Below are 15,202 nucleotides of genomic sequence, written 5' to 3' on the forward strand. Positions count from 1 at the left end.
CGTCGCGTTTTGTTCCTTAGACTATAGTAATATCACACGGACTTTACTAAAAGCCGGCTAGTCAAATGTAGGGTTCTGTACCGGTGCAAGCTGATTGTTAATTCGTCTATACCGGGTGACTTTGCTGTTCGTAGACAATTGAAGCACTATAGAAAATTATTATGTGTTAAAATCAATGAGAGTAGAGATTTAAATCTAAAAGTACAGTAAGAATTACAAATCATGTGTTTTGTGTATGTGTATGTGTAGACGGCGTACGTTACTACGGAACCCGCTGCACATCTTATTTTGTTATAGTGACTAGGGCGAATTTGCCTAACGATGAGGGAGAAAGAAGAATATTTTTGGTTATCGTTAAAAGAATATATTAGTGCAAAGTTAACATTTTTTTTGAAAAATTTGAAGGATTATTTTAATAAATGAAAAAGCATTCAAATGAAAATGAAAAATAAATCTGTCTAATTAGTGATAAAATTAAAAATAAATGTTAATTAATTTCCTACATGGTCCTAGTGTTGCCGCATTTTTGTACACACGGCAAACAAAGTTACTCGGTATATTTATCCATGTATATTTTGTGGAAGTACCCAATAGAGCGTTTCGTAATCGCAGAGGCTAAATAAAAACCTAGTGTGGAACCCTCGGCAAATGATGAGTTGATGAGTGACGTACGAGCGGCCTGCGGCGGGCATCGGGCTGGCCGCAAGCGTTGAGGAGGCTCGACGGGGACGAGAATAACTAAGCCCCGTCTTTAGTTATAGACTTATATCATTATTTTTAATGTTTATCATACGCAAATGTAACAGTATTTTAGGCAAGTATAATCTAAATTTAAGTTTGACTCATGTTTGTATCATTGAATCGCCGTTCGCTATGACTGTCCATTGTAATATAATATTTTATATAGTATTGTTTTATATCGAAGATTGTTTAGGAAGGAAGTCGCGTCGCGTGTTCATTGAGTCTGACATTCGAAATATTCATATAGATGCAGTCCAGATGAGTGGATGGTAATGGTAGCTAATAACTTTTTAGAACAGTGTAATATTGTGAAAGTTAATATACACTCGATTCAATAGAAATAGTCATAAATTTAGCAAAAGTTACGGAGAATTTCAATCTAATAATATATACCGAACTAATCTGTAATTAAGTGATTATCCAATTAAAATAAAGGAAAATTTGAATGTAATTATGTACACTGTATTCATCTACAATTAAGTGATTATCCATCTGACATGTCTATATGGATTCATTTTGAATGACGGTCTTTAAATCGTGAAATGGCGGTTGCGCTCTGCGATGGCGTGTGGCGCCATTACGCCACGTCTAGTCTACGCGATTAAATTTAATAGCATTCACTAGCGAAGTCTCGATTCTGTCGATTTACAAAAACAATTTGTTATAGCTCTGAGAATCTTATAACGTGTTTAAAGTTCTAGTCCGCTAGATCATATCAATATAAATATATATTTGGAACCTTCAAGCCAAATAAAATGTTTTTAGTTTTGTATCAGTACACTTAATCAGAAATACTGACCTACTGAACATTGTTGTTTCTGAAAATTGACAGATGTTCTAGTGTTATGAGAAAACACTGGTGCATGCTGTTAAGGCGCTGAAACTCTTCCCGTAATGATCTCAAACGATAAAATAGATGGAGGGATAGTTAACATCGGAAGTGCCTCAGTATAATTCGTATATCGGCTCTGGAACAATATCAATAGAATGTATCATTATATAAAACTGCCTGTCATAGGGTTTTATATTTTTTTAAACGTAGTGGGCGGGCGCCGGGCCGCGGATAACGGTGTGTTGGACACAAACCGCTTCTGTGATGTTTTTGCTCTAGTGATATGTATATGTAACGCGGCGTGACGTGTCCGTTGTGCTAAATAAGGCACAAATGGACCCTAGTTGAGTAGAAAGCACTCAATCCACACAAACACAAATGTTGGAATGCAGCGATGAAGTAGAATAATGTATTTATATCAATAATTGATTATACACGTTTAGTTTTAAAAGGTATATCAAGATGAAAGCATGGTGGTGTACTTATGGCACTGAACCATATTCAACTAGAAGTAAAGTGGATATTTGAAAATATATTTTTTATTTTTAGTAACGAATTGATCGAAAACCATGCAATTTGTATGAACTTTAGAAATTGTATTCAATTTTTCATTTCATTCAGAAATTTGTTCAGTTTCATGAAGGTTAGCACTGTCTTTCGGCCTGGTATATCCTTTACGAATAACTGAGTATATATTATGTTACGAATTTCTAGACTTATTTGGGCTGGCGTATAACAGCTTAGACCGCATCATCACTTAACATCTGGTGACATTGCAGTCAAACGCGCTCAAATTTAGTTATAAAAAAAAGATTGAAACTCTTTTTATGGATTGAGTCCTTTCTACATAACTACGACCAAATAATGGAGCGTCCTCCGTCGCTGCGCCGCACATTTAGTGGCGGACCGACGCGAGATGCGAACGTTAAGTGAGATTATTCCTGTATGTATTTTATAGTATATTTTTGCCATTCATTTAGCGATCTGTTTTAACGTCAAAGATAATAATTGTATATAATATTAAGAGATGCTTGCCGCGTGGAACAGTAGGTAGCAGCGACGAAGTGTAATGGGGCGAGCTGCTTGCCTGCTTCTCTAACTAAATGACGGTTTACACTTTGTTAAGTGCAGGTATTAAGTGATTAGTTGATGGCTTATCTATGCTGGCAAGTATTTAGTGAAAACACTCTCAGATAACTTGTGTGATGTTCAGATTGGTCAAAGTGCTGGTAGTACGCGGGCGTACGAAAAAACACTAAATAGTAAAAATAGACCGCATTACGATTCGCTTTACTTCACACAGACACTTATCACAGCGTGAAATTTTACACGTTGTTTTTACTTAATACTTTACATCTCTACTTGGCAACTGGACTTAACACTTATCAAAGTGTAAACGGCCCATATCGCTATCTACTATGATATGAGTAAGGGAACTAGTTGTAAGTTACTAGCTTGTTTCTCGGTGAAGACGTGAAAACCTCTGACCAATTTGCCTTGGGTATTGTGTAGCCTTTTAGAATCTCGCAATCGAGACAAATCATGTATGGCGGTGCAAGTTAGCTTTCGATTTATAATTATATTTTATTATTGACTGTCTTTCGTTTCTCTATAAGTTTTGCGTAACTTTAGTCACTCTCCTTATCTCTTAGTGTTATTATCGTTAATTTTATATTTTATGTGATTATTAATGTGCTTTAGTTTGTGAGGTAATGAAAATTGCTGTTTGAAGTGCAGGCAACTTTTGTAGTTTCATTGTCGTAACGAATAAAGTCATAAATACTAATAAATTGGGTATTTTTATTGTACATAATTATCATTAGTCTCTACCTAGACCCTAAAAATTGCCTTCCTACATATTAGTCTGTTCCATTCACTTCTATTTCCAGGTATCCTATTATTTTCTCCCTTCCTAGGCGTTACCTTACCTAGCCAATATTATGAGCTTTTAAGCTTGTTTGAAACATCATCAGTGGCACTTGACGACTATAACTAAGAACGCTTGTCTAAGAAGGCGATTATATTGAGAGTAATGTGCTGATGATTTTTTTTTTTGAGTGTTGATAATGGAATGTTGCACCCGCCTGCGCTAACGGTTTACGCTGGCGGGGCACCAGTGGAGGATGATAAGATGAGCATGAGGTCTTATTCACCAGGTATTTAACACGATGGTTTCCAGGGGGAACCGCGTGGAGGTCGACCTGACATGGTACATTGCTAGCAATGGGGTTATCAATCCACATTACTAACAATCCCCTTCCCCCCTGTGCTGATGATTTATCACTGAGTTTCGGCTGAGGTATCGTGAATTCTAGTCTGGACACAAAAAACTGGCAATTTATATGTTTGACTAACTCTGGTGAAGGAAACGCCGATAAACTAGAAATGAAAAAGAGACGCCCCAGTATGTTTTGCCCTGCCAAGTTTTGTCCAAAATATACCGACCGAAATGTCCCCATATCAAATGTTGTGTTCACTATCATTGACAATTACCAATGTCTACGACTATCACCCCATCTGGTACAATAGTCGTAACAATATGTGTAGTCTTTAGTGACTTTACTTTGTATATAAGACCAAAAAAAATCAAAATCAAGTTTGCACTGTTTTCTATCACTAAAACACGCCTATATAATTTTTAGTTATTATATTTATAAACTAACAATTATTACGTAGTATACAATACACTAATTAATTTTGGACTGCCAATCAATTATTCGAATTTTAATACAGTCTCTGAAAAAAGTCATTAAAAACAACATTAGGCAATCTAGCTACATGTCAAAATTTTCATAGTTAATTTAAAATGCAAAGGGTATTTTATATTTTTAACTATAAAAATTTAAGCACTTAGAGCCGTGAAAATAATTTTTAAAACTTTAAACAATGGATATTTTTTTATCTGGCAACATTTACCAAATTGCCAAATATAAAAATTAAGTCAGTCAAGTTCAGTTTTCTGTCATTTTTAATTGAAAAATGGCCGCTTGAGGCCTCTAATAACACTCGTGTTTCAATGTATTGTATTATTCCCATTCCATAATTCAGTACATTTCTCGTTATTAATATAATTCGCCTGAATTTAACGAATTTTCTTTATTATATAGTGTAATAATTATAATATAGTTCTAAGTGTTAAATAGTTAAAATGGAAAACGAAAGAGATATCAGGCGTAAAAAACACAAACAGTCGGATAGAAGAGACGATAACGAATATCGTAGTGAACGCAAATCCAAAAGACCACGAACAAAATCACGGTCACCACACGATAGGCGCGACAGAGATATCAATCGTAAACGAAGGAGATCGAAATCAAGATCACAAGAGCGTCATGTTAAACAAGAGAAACAGAGCAACGATGCACAGAATGCACCTCAAAAGGACCCGCCTGTCCGGAAAGCGAAGGAGACAGACATGCTCAATACGCGAACCGGTGGGGCATACATACCACCAGCGCGACTCCGCATGATGCAAGCACAAATTACTGACAAATCTTCCATCGCATATCAGAGGCTCGCCTGGGAAGCACTCAAGAAGTCAATACACGGTCATATTAACAAAATCAATGTGGGTAATATTGGTATAATTATAAAGGAGTTACTGAAAGAAAACATAGTACGTGGTCGCGGTTTGCTTTGCCGATCTGTTATACAGGCTCAAGCTGCCTCACCCACTTTCACTAATGTATATGCAGCCTTAGTTGCAGCTGTTAACTCTCGTTTCCCGAATATTGGTGAACTCCTGCTCAAACGGTTAGTCATACAATTCAAAAGAGGTTTTAAGAGGAATGATAAGCCTACATGTATATCATCAGCATCGTTTATAGCTCATCTTGTAAATCAGAGAGTCGCACATGAGATACTTGCATTAGAGTTGCTGACGTTACTTGTAGAGACACCTACTGATGACTCTGTGGAGGTTGCTATAGCATTTTTGAAGGAGAGTGGTCAAAAACTCACAGAGGTGTCATCGAAAGGTGTAAATGCTATTTTTGAGATGTTAAGAAACATTCTACATGAAGGGCAGTTGGATAAAAGAGTTCAGTACATGATAGAGGTGATGTTTCAAGTGTGGAAAGATGGGTTCAAAGATCACCCGGCTCTGATTGAGGAGTTGGAACTGGTGCCGGAGGAGGAGCAGTTCACACATCTGCTGATGTTGGATGAAGCTACTGACTCGCAGGATATTTTGAGTAAGTCAAGTACATCTTTTTAAGGTATCTGTTTATGTATTTAATAAATATTTTGACTAATGAATTAGTGCTGGTTGGTTGTTTGTATTTGTACACATGTAAACCTACAATGAACTAATTTAAAACAGAAACAAGCTCAGCAACAAACATTTTTCTTTCTCCTTCTTATGATGAGATAGCTTTTTGAATGAGTGCTAGATAAAAAATAAGTATAACTATTCCAAAGTGCTTAAATAAATTTTGTAATGACCATGTCTCATGTTTATAGGCAATGAGTTTTACATGTGATAGGGGGAGGAGTCTATTTGCTTTAATTAATTTATTTCTTACTAGCTACTCATCCCGCATGGGTGTAGGTACATGTATTATATATAAACATTCCTCTTTAATCCCTCTATCTATTTAAAAAAAATGCTCCAAAATCAGTTACATAATTTTAAACATCTTAACAGACAGATAGTGACAACGACTTTTGTTTTATACTATGTAATGATATGTCTTTTTAAGGGTAATATCCAATTCTATACATCACATCTCGAAAGCATTCCAAACTGATGGTAGATTTGACATATCATAAGAGTCTGTAATAGACCTACATGAATAAAGATATTTTGATTTAGATTTCATTTTGATACAAATTCTTTAAATCTGATTACTAAATGTTCTATCTTTGATAAATCAATGCTTGGGAATCAATATTTTGAAGCAAAATATTAGTATATCAACCTTCTATGTCCTTTAATGATATTGATTAAAACTAGAAACAATATTTAATATATCAGTAAGGAAAGTAATCCCTTGAAAAAAATACCTTGTAAAGTATTTTGGGAATGTGTTAATTTCCTGTTTATTATTTATAACTAGAAATTAAAAAACATTTTGCATTTGAAATGCAATTTTCTTTCACATATTTTTACAAATAATTTATGAAGTCCCTGACTTCTGAGGTAGGTATAGAAAATATCTGTGTTTCAGAAGTCCTCTTCCATATTGAGGTGTACTTTAAGTGAATTTGTTTGGATATTTTACAATTTAAGTAGGTTGGTGTAATAGACCAAAAGTATTTGCAACTTCTGTTTATATACATTTTGTAAACTATTTTGTACACCTCAGTTCATCATTGCTTTATTTCAGTCTATGTAGCTACTGCATTAATTGCTTGATTAATTACAGATGTATTCAAATTCGATGAGAAGTATGAAGAGAATGAACAAAAGTACAAAACATTAAGTAACGAAATTCTTGGTTCTGATGCTGAATCTGGTGAAGAAGATGGCTCCAACGAGAGTGGCAGCGATGAATCAGATGAAGAAGAACCTGACAGCGAACAGAAGGGAGTAACCATTATAGACAACACAGAAACTAATCTAGTAGCGTTGAGGCGCACCATTTACTTGACTATAAATTCTAGTTTAGACTTTGAGGAATGTGCACACAAACTTCTAAAAATGGAACTGAAGCCAGGTCAAGAGGTGGAGCTGTGTCACATGTTTCTGGATTGCTGTGCCGAGCAGAGAACATATGAGAAATTCTATGGGCTATTGGCTCAGAGGTTCTGCAACATCAATCGAATGTATATTGGTCCATTTGAAGAGATCTTTAAGGATTCCTATGGAACTGCACATCGGTTGGATACAAATAGACTGAGGAATGTGAGCAAGTTTTTTGCTCATCTCCTGTTTACAGATTCAATCAGCTGGGAGGTAATGGAGTGCGTCAAGCTAAATGAGGAGGACACGACCAGCTCCAGTCGTATTTACATTAAGATTTTATTCCAAGAGTTGGCCGAATACATGGGATTGAAGAAGTTAAATGATCGCCTGAAAGATCCGTGAGTTCTGTTAATAGTTTCGTTCAATGTTTTATTTTTAAGCTTGAAATTAATGTTATATTTTCTTTTCAGGACTTTGCAGTCAGCATTTTCCGGTGTATTCCCCAGGGACAACCCAAAGAACACAAGGTTTTCCATTAACTTCTTCACATCTATTGGTTTGGGAGGACTTACCGATGAGTTAAGAGAACATTTAAAACAAATGCCAAAGGTAAATAAATACTTATTACTTTCTAAATATTTGTAATTTTCATGCTTAATTAATATAATAATTGAATTCCTCAATTAATAATATTGTAATATTAATTAAATGCTGTCAAAATTTATAGTAATAAAACTCATAAAAAATGTAATCTATTTATTGCAGAATGTGCCTGCCCCAATAACGGAAATCAATCTTGGCAGTGAGGAATCCAGTTCAGACTCTAGTTCAAGCTCAAGCAGTAGTTCAGATTCATCATCAAGTGACAGTGGTGAGTGTCACTTTGTTCATGGGTTCTCTGTATATTTTTTATTAGTTTAAGAATGAAATGATAAAGACACCATTATTCTCTGTGATTTCATATTATGGAGAATCTAGACTGACTCATGATTCAAGAAAAGACCATATTTTTCTATTTTTTTATGTTATTTATTTTAGGTAATCAACAGCTTATACAATTTAAAGACAAAATATAGTTTTACACAGTTAGCAAAGCCAATAACAGATATCTCATGGATTTATCTTTAATATTATACTTATATTTAAATTGGTCATTTAAAAACGATACAGTTAAACATTTAAATAGGTCAGAGCCAAACATAAAGGACAGGACAAGGAAATGATACATAATACTAATTTATGCTGAGATAGTATGTACTTTAAAATTCCTTCACTACATTATTTATATCACCAGCAATGAGACTAATTGTTTCAATTCTTTGCCTCTATGTATTGGTGTAGATGACAGGATGACGGATATTCTAATTATTAAACCATAGTTTACAATATAGTATATCTGGCAAAACAATTCTATTGAAATAACATCTCTTAACCACACACTGTATAATGTTAAATATTGTTTTATAGACTCTGAAGAGGAGAATATTGAAAAGAAGAAGAGCAAAAAGAAGAAAGACAAAACTCCTAAAACACCAGAAGTTGATGAATCTAATAAAAGTAAAAGTACTGAAAGATGGGGACATGATGGCTTCTACGATACATATGGAAAAGATGCGCGTAGAAAAGAAAACAGATCGGAAATGATAAACAGAGATGGCGATAATTTTGTGAGGCCTCGAGATGTAACACGGCGAAATGACGACAGTTTCAGAGATAGAAATTATGAGCATAGGAATACAGATAACCATAGGAGGCGAGATGAAAGGAATCACAGTGAGGACCCAAGAAATCGCAGTGAAGAGTCAAGAAAAAGTTCTGACGAAAGAGATGACAGATGGAAAAATAGAGATAGTAGACAAGGTGAATCTAGACGGAGAGATGATGAACGATACCGAAATAGCAGTCGTGAACATTATGACAATTCAAACTCACGAAGATATTCAGAAAGAGAACGAAATGATAGGCAACAAACAGAAGAAGAACCCAAGAGAAGAAATCGAGAAGAAAATGAAAACAGACGTCGAGAAAAGGAAGACAAACACAGAAGGTATACTGATGAGGAAGAACCAAAATCAAGAAGTAATTCAAAGAGAAATGAAATCAGTAAAAATGATGATAGAAAACGCGAAAAGGAAAGTAGAAAACAAGATGACAGAAGTAGTGATAATATAGACAGGCAAAGAGAAAGCCATCGCCAAACAAATAAAGAGGATTCGTATAAACGACAGGAAAAAGAGAGTAAGAAAGATGATAGAAGAGAAGACAGAAAACGCTATAAAGATAACAGTGATGAAGAAAATGCCTATTCAAATAAAGAAAAGAGAAAAAATGATACTGATCTCTCAAGAAATAAACGAGTAGACAAAGGTGATTCAGATACTGAAAGCCATGACAGAAGAAAGCGCAATAACCGTAAATCTAACTCAGATGAAGAAGAAACTAGTGTCCCGAGAAGTTATTGGGAAAATGAAGACTCCTGGAGTGTAAGAAAAGATAAAGAGCGAGACTTGGGCGCGCGTTATTGGGAAACAAGAGCAGAAATGAAAACTTAGTATTATACCTAGGACCCATTAGGATTATTTGTGACTGGAGTTGTATAAAATTTTACAGTGTACATAATATAACTGTATTGTATATTATACATGATGGATTTGGAGGTCTCCAAAACTTTAGAAATTAATAAAATTGTGTATTAAAAAATTTCTTTTAATTAATTAAATAAGACTTAATAATAAACTTTTAGTCATGGATATTTTTGATGGGTATGGGTAAAATAACGATAATTTATTTGTTCAGTTTTAACAATTTTCCAGTGAAAAACTCATACTTCAAAATAAACATTACATATTAATTGGTAGGTTCTAGTTCTTCAAAAAGCCAATCTGAATTTATCAAAAAAAAACAAGAATATGGCAAGACACTAGCAAAACAGGATCACGATCTGGTCTCCACGTTGGCTATCTAAGAGGCAGCCTATCAATTACACAAAATGACACTTACATACAACCTTACTAAATAAGTTTGACATCACATATGATAACTAAAATCGGGACCATTTGTCAAGTACTCATAAAATTTAATAGGCGCTTACAGCTCAAAATGGAAACGTTACTTGACTACCAAAAGAGTGCACTAATCAGTGGCATCTCAAAAATTCATATAAAAGCTGCATCAACTCCTATAATAAATTTGAAAGATGGCGAAGCGCCTCTGAAGCCACATACATCTGCACCTTCATATTTCCAGTCCTTGAAAGAGAATGATGCGCCACCATTTGTAAAACCAGGACGGGAAGCCAGGCCTCAGTTGTTAATTAATACCGTAATGAGTGAGGCCGAAGCTGTGGAGATGATAGCAGCCGCTGATGCGGATAGATATAAAGGATTGAAGAAATATCTTGGTTATTATGTTTTTTTAAATGATATTTTATACAGAACTCTTCTTTTTCACCGTCTGGTTTTCATAAGAAGGATTTAGGGAAAGGGTAAAAAGTCGTCTATGTGGAGAAAGTAGACGATTTTTGTAGTAAGTACCTATTTTTGTTCTTCAGTCAGTAAGCAGTTTTCTTTAAACTCTGTTTCGGTTGAAAATAGATAACACGGTGAAATTATATATATAATATATTTTTATTTATTTCTCCTCACAAACATTGTACACAGCTATTTTTTTATACTTTATATATACATATACAGCTATTATGCATGTTTATACGGCCCACCAAGCATTTCGAAAATATAATTATTTTTTTTACTTTCTCGTATCAATATATTGTTATAATATTAATTATATGAAAATGGTAAGCTAATCTAATCCGCAATCTTTTTTTTCTGACGAGTTTCTCACTTGTTAGCTACTTGTTCATACATGCAATACGAACGCGCCGCGTCTGCGGGAGCTTTCATTTTGCATTTAAATTTATGTATGAAATGTTTACTACTTTTTTTACTTTTTTTATTTTATTTAGAATATTCACTATAATTAAGTTTTATCTATTATTAATAAGTGTTACTTCACATGGACGATCGTTGCAAGGCATTGGATGAGAGCAGCGCAGGACCGATCGTCATGGAGATCTTTGGGGGAGGCCTATGTCCAGCAGTGGACGTCTTCCGGGCTGCGATGATGATGATAATAATGACTTCACATGCGGCCCGCCAGTTATAAAATTTAAATTGGTCCGTTGCTCACCCCTGATGTACAGGATAAGAGGCAAAACATCTTATCCTACTTATAGCCACGCATTCTGTTATTACGTAGTCTATTTAATTATTATAATGGATGAGTGCAGTATATTTTGTATCCATATTATCCAATATTATTGTCTTTAACATTCCCTTTGCATTTTAGGTTCATTTTTAGTTCAAAAGAAAATAGTAGCTAACAACCATTTATCTGAAATCAATTTCCTGATAAGCTTTCTAATAGAGACCATAGACTATGCCGCGCAGCGTGACTTCAGTGCATTCAAACTTGCTTGTTTGCTTACTATATATTTGAAGACCCATTTGTACTTCAAGTGGTACTACTGGCTGCCGCCAACAGCTGTGTGGCACTACTTCAAAGAGATCATGATACGACACACTATTGAGGTAAGATCGAGTTAGTTGGCAGAGCAGTGCGCGCCATACCATTTTTCCATTTCGAAAGATATCATTTTTTTTTATGGTTTACGCTGCCGGGGCACCAGTGGAAGAAGATACTATGTACATGAACTCAGGTAGATAGCTCATCAATTTTAGCAAATCGCAATTTACCACGTTGGTTTCCTTGTGGAACCGCGTGGAGGTCAACCTAGCCATCTTAATATATACAACTCAAAGGTGACTGACATAGTGATCTATCAACGCACAGCCCGAACCACTAGACGGATTGGGCTGAAATTTGGCATGCGGGTAGATGTTATGACGTAGGCATCCCCTAAGACAGAATTTTGATAAATTCATCCCCTAAGGGATAAATAAACCAAGCGAAGCCGCGGGCAAAAGCTAGTGGTATATAAATGTATATAATTGGTATTATAAATTCATATATCATCAACTAAACATTAAGATACACATACCTACCTATATATGTACATATATATAGGTATGTGCATGATTGGATTCATTACAGTAGTTTAATATTTATTTCATTTTAGGACTCGCCTGATGGTCAAGAAGTATTTGAGCCCGAGGAATGTTACGACATCATAACTCATTTCCACACAATGTACCTGACCAACTTACCTCTGGTGCATATATTGACATTCGGAGCATACAGACTGAAGCTCACGTGGCCATTTAAACCCAAATGAGTCTAGTTTCTCATTAACAAACAATGAAAATATTAAAATAGTTATTTATTTTCATCCGTTGATTAGTTTTAATCCAGGTCTAATTCTAGTGGCAAACGCTAGGATGACAGCGAGGTCAGCTGGCTCGTCATGACAAATTCAATTTCCAAGGTACACGGTTCAATTTCCTTAATACTATGGTTTCCTGTTAAAACCACGTGGAGAGAGTCATGGAGAAATCAATCCCCATTTCCAGCAGTTTCCTCCCTTCCTTACCAAGGCAGTTGTGAAACGCGATATATTTAGAAATGAAACCATGTTCTTGGGCAATCTGGCAATAATAGATTAAATGCTCTTGTTAAGGGTTGTAATCATGAACTATTGATATATAAACTTAGGAATATCATGGGACTTAGCAAGAGCTCCACCGAGCGCTCTGAATGATACAATTTTTATAGATTTATACATATATAACAATACTATATATAATAATACTCAGGGCTGCACACAATTCACACAGCGCCATCTAGTACCAGGTTAAGCAGAGCTTGTTTCATTGATACTAGAAAACTAATAGAAATACATGGATACAAACAATCATACCTATCAATATAACTGTTTATACAATGCAAGGAATCGAACCCGCGATCATTGAAGGTAAGGCGGTGTGCTAAACTGCTAGTCGAGAGGTTGTTGTATGTACATATTCGTATATATACACATATGGCTCTTTGCGAGTCATTCATTTTTACAGTATTTTAAAGGTAAATTATAACACTAAATAAGCATACTGAGCCCATCTGATGGTAAATAGACTTTGGACGGTTGAAATAATAAGCACAGATAAGGAAATAAAAATAATATATTCAAGAAATCATTGCTTTTGCACATGTTTTGGTAATTTGTTCTTATTTCTTTTTCTAACTTTGCCACAAGCTGTACCTGGGTCCTTCTTAGCTACTACCTGTTGGCCTGGCTTCTTTTTTTTCTTTTTACATGACAATGGATTAGGGTTGTGTGTCTTTTTCTTTTTGGGTGGAATTTTAACATTTTCCACTTTTTCTGCGACTCCTAGAGCTTTTTTCATAGATTTCAATGTTTTATTTTGTGTTTCACTGATGAATATGTTATTTGTCTGTAGAGATTGACCAGCATTATCATAACTTGCTCTGGATGGTTTATCAAGTGTTGGAGACTTGTTGTGGAAGTACAGAAGTGGAATTCCAGCTCTTGTTCTGAGTGCTTCTTGCAAATCTCTGTCCTGTGATGCTAATATGTAATGTTTCTCATTCCTCTTGCCAATCATAGACAAAATACATTTAGCCCCACTAATTGGTTCTTTGTGGTCACATTCGTGTATACCATACTGTTTTAATATTGTCAGAGCACCATGAGCTTTCTTAGCTATTTTCTCAGTTTCTACAATGATACATCTTGTGGTCAGCAGCTTTACTTGAGAATTGAGATATTTTGGTATCTGTTCTCTGATATTTATTTGTTCCTAAAACAAATGCAATTTGTAATGTGAAAAATACAGATATTATATTTACAAATTGTTATAATGGATACATGCTTGTTTTTGTTTGATTTAAGATTATGATTTCATTGATTTTTCTTATATATCTGAAACGGGTGTACCGATTTTGAGAGGACTTTCACTCCCAGACAGCCAATATTATAAGAAGTAAATTAGACTTATTTTTTTAATAAAAAATTGATTAATTCCATGCGGATGAAGTTGTGGGTAACAACTAGTTAGTTATAAATATTTCAGTAAAAAGGTTATTAAAAAACATGAATACCTAGTTTTGATTACTGCTCGCTGGCTCAGGGAAGTTCTCCTGCCATCTCATACTTTGCTCTTTGAGGGTGAGATGCGAGTCAGCACTGTCTGCTTCAGGGTCAGGCAACTCCTCCAGTGGGACTTGGATGTCCTCGTAAGGCAACTGCTCCACGCGCCACTCATCATCAACTATATCAATTAGCCGACCAACGCGACAGTACTTGCTGTCCATTCTGTGACAGTGAAATTATAAGATGATAACAAATTATACTCAATAATGGTACTTCATCAGTATTTTATACGCATATTATGCTTCTCATGCATGTAGGAGGCTATAATTTGCCACGAGAAGACCCATCAGCTTATTGACCAATTGATTTACAATAATTTTCAATGTATTTATGTTTCTAAGATGTAGCAGTAATCAAAACTGTGTATTCTCTATTTTAAAAGTAAGACTCACTTTGAAGGCACTAAAACAGAATGTGCCGTCCACCAAGATTTGGTAGGGCTGGTGGAAACCATAATTATTGTAGTAGAATTTCATATATTTCTGCACTTTCTTGTACCTTGTTATCTTCATCTTGGATAGCTATCTATATTTGAAGTTTGTACAAACCTGTAGCAAGACGAAAGAGAAATAGGCTTGTTTATCCTTGGTTAACGTTAATTTTATACAGTAGTAGGTATATATTTGTACCAGAGTTGAACCAGAAAGAGTAAGTAAATATATGTAATTTACTCTAGCAAGTAACAACTACGTTTTAGTTGTGTATTTTTAATGTAACTCGCTAAAAATATATTACGTTGTTATGAATTAAAATTGGTTGTGAAATTGAATGATTTCAATGAATTCTATTGAATGAATTTATTTTTTTTATTATCCTCATCCTTCAGGAAAGGCAAAGGGAGCTATGGCCATAAGAATGAATTAAAATAAATGAAACT

The 15,202-nt window shown here is 34.8% G+C and overlaps 3 protein-coding genes across 3 annotated transcripts; 2 read left to right on the top strand and 1 right to left on the bottom strand.

Moving 5' to 3' along the window:
• The first annotated feature begins 4,560 nt into the window (after positions 1-4,560).
• On the top strand, positions 4,561-9,884 carry LOC131843068 (pre-mRNA-splicing factor CWC22 homolog). Its single transcript, XM_059191665.1, has 5 exons — positions 4,561-5,766; positions 6,940-7,597; positions 7,670-7,808; positions 7,965-8,070; positions 8,667-9,884. The coding sequence occupies exons 1-5, from the start codon at positions 4,722-4,724 to the stop codon at positions 9,749-9,751; spliced, it is 3,033 nt and encodes a 1,010-aa protein (XP_059047648.1). The 5' UTR covers positions 4,561-4,721; the 3' UTR covers positions 9,752-9,884.
• Positions 9,885-10,234: 350 nt separating this feature from the next.
• LOC131843077 (uncharacterized) lies at positions 10,235-12,643 on the top strand. Its single transcript, XM_059191674.1, has 3 exons — positions 10,235-10,599; positions 11,547-11,788; positions 12,337-12,643. Exons 1-3 carry the CDS (start codon positions 10,299-10,301, stop codon positions 12,490-12,492), a joined length of 699 nt encoding a protein of 232 aa, XP_059047657.1. The 5' UTR covers positions 10,235-10,298; the 3' UTR covers positions 12,493-12,643.
• Positions 12,644-13,315: 672 nt separating this feature from the next.
• On the bottom strand, positions 13,316-14,867 carry LOC131843074 (rRNA-processing protein UTP23 homolog). The gene is made up of 2 exons (XM_059191671.1): positions 14,718-14,867; positions 13,316-13,972 (listed from the first exon to the last, which is right to left on the bottom strand). The coding sequence occupies exons 1-2, from the start codon at positions 14,835-14,837 to the stop codon at positions 13,346-13,348; spliced, it is 747 nt and encodes a 248-aa protein (XP_059047654.1). The 5' UTR covers positions 14,838-14,867; the 3' UTR covers positions 13,316-13,345.
• Positions 14,868-15,202: the final 335 nt, after the last annotated feature.

Source organism: Achroia grisella, unplaced genomic scaffold (assembly GCF_030625045.1).
Source record: "Achroia grisella isolate CSIRO2021 unplaced genomic scaffold, CSIRO_AGI_Agris_v1 utg2770, whole genome shotgun sequence".
Lineage (NCBI taxonomy): Eukaryota > Metazoa > Arthropoda > Insecta > Lepidoptera > Pyralidae > Achroia > Achroia grisella.

What these genes read in the sequence shown, in the direction of transcription:
- LOC131843068 (XM_059191665.1), top strand. Translation starts at nt 4,722, where the DNA reads ATGGAAAACGAAAGAGATATCAGGCGTAAAAAACACAAACAGTCGGAT. An exon ending in TGACTCGCAGGATATTTTGA is followed by an intron (nt 5,767 to 6,939) that starts GTAAGTCAAGTA and finishes GATTAATTACAG; the next exon opens with ATGTATTCAAATTCGATGAG. An exon ending in TTCATCATCAAGTGACAGTG is followed by an intron (nt 8,071 to 8,666) that starts GTGAGTGTCACT and finishes ATTGTTTTATAG; the next exon opens with ACTCTGAAGAGGAGAATATT.
- LOC131843077 (XM_059191674.1), top strand. Translation starts at nt 10,299, where the DNA reads ATGGAAACGTTACTTGACTACCAAAAGAGTGCACTAATCAGTGGCATC. An exon ending in AGGATTGAAGAAATATCTTG is followed by an intron (nt 10,600 to 11,546) that starts GTTATTATGTTT and finishes TTTGCATTTTAG; the next exon opens with GTTCATTTTTAGTTCAAAAG. An exon ending in TGATACGACACACTATTGAG is followed by an intron (nt 11,789 to 12,336) that starts GTAAGATCGAGT and finishes ATTTCATTTTAG; the next exon opens with GACTCGCCTGATGGTCAAGA.
- LOC131843074 (XM_059191671.1), bottom strand. Translation starts at nt 14,837, where the DNA reads ATGAAGATAACAAGGTACAAGAAAGTGCAGAAATATATGAAATTCTAC. An exon ending in TCTGTTTTAGTGCCTTCAAA is followed by an intron (nt 13,973 to 14,717) that starts GTGAGTCTTACT and finishes CATTTGTTTTAG; the next exon opens with GAACAAATAAATATCAGAGA.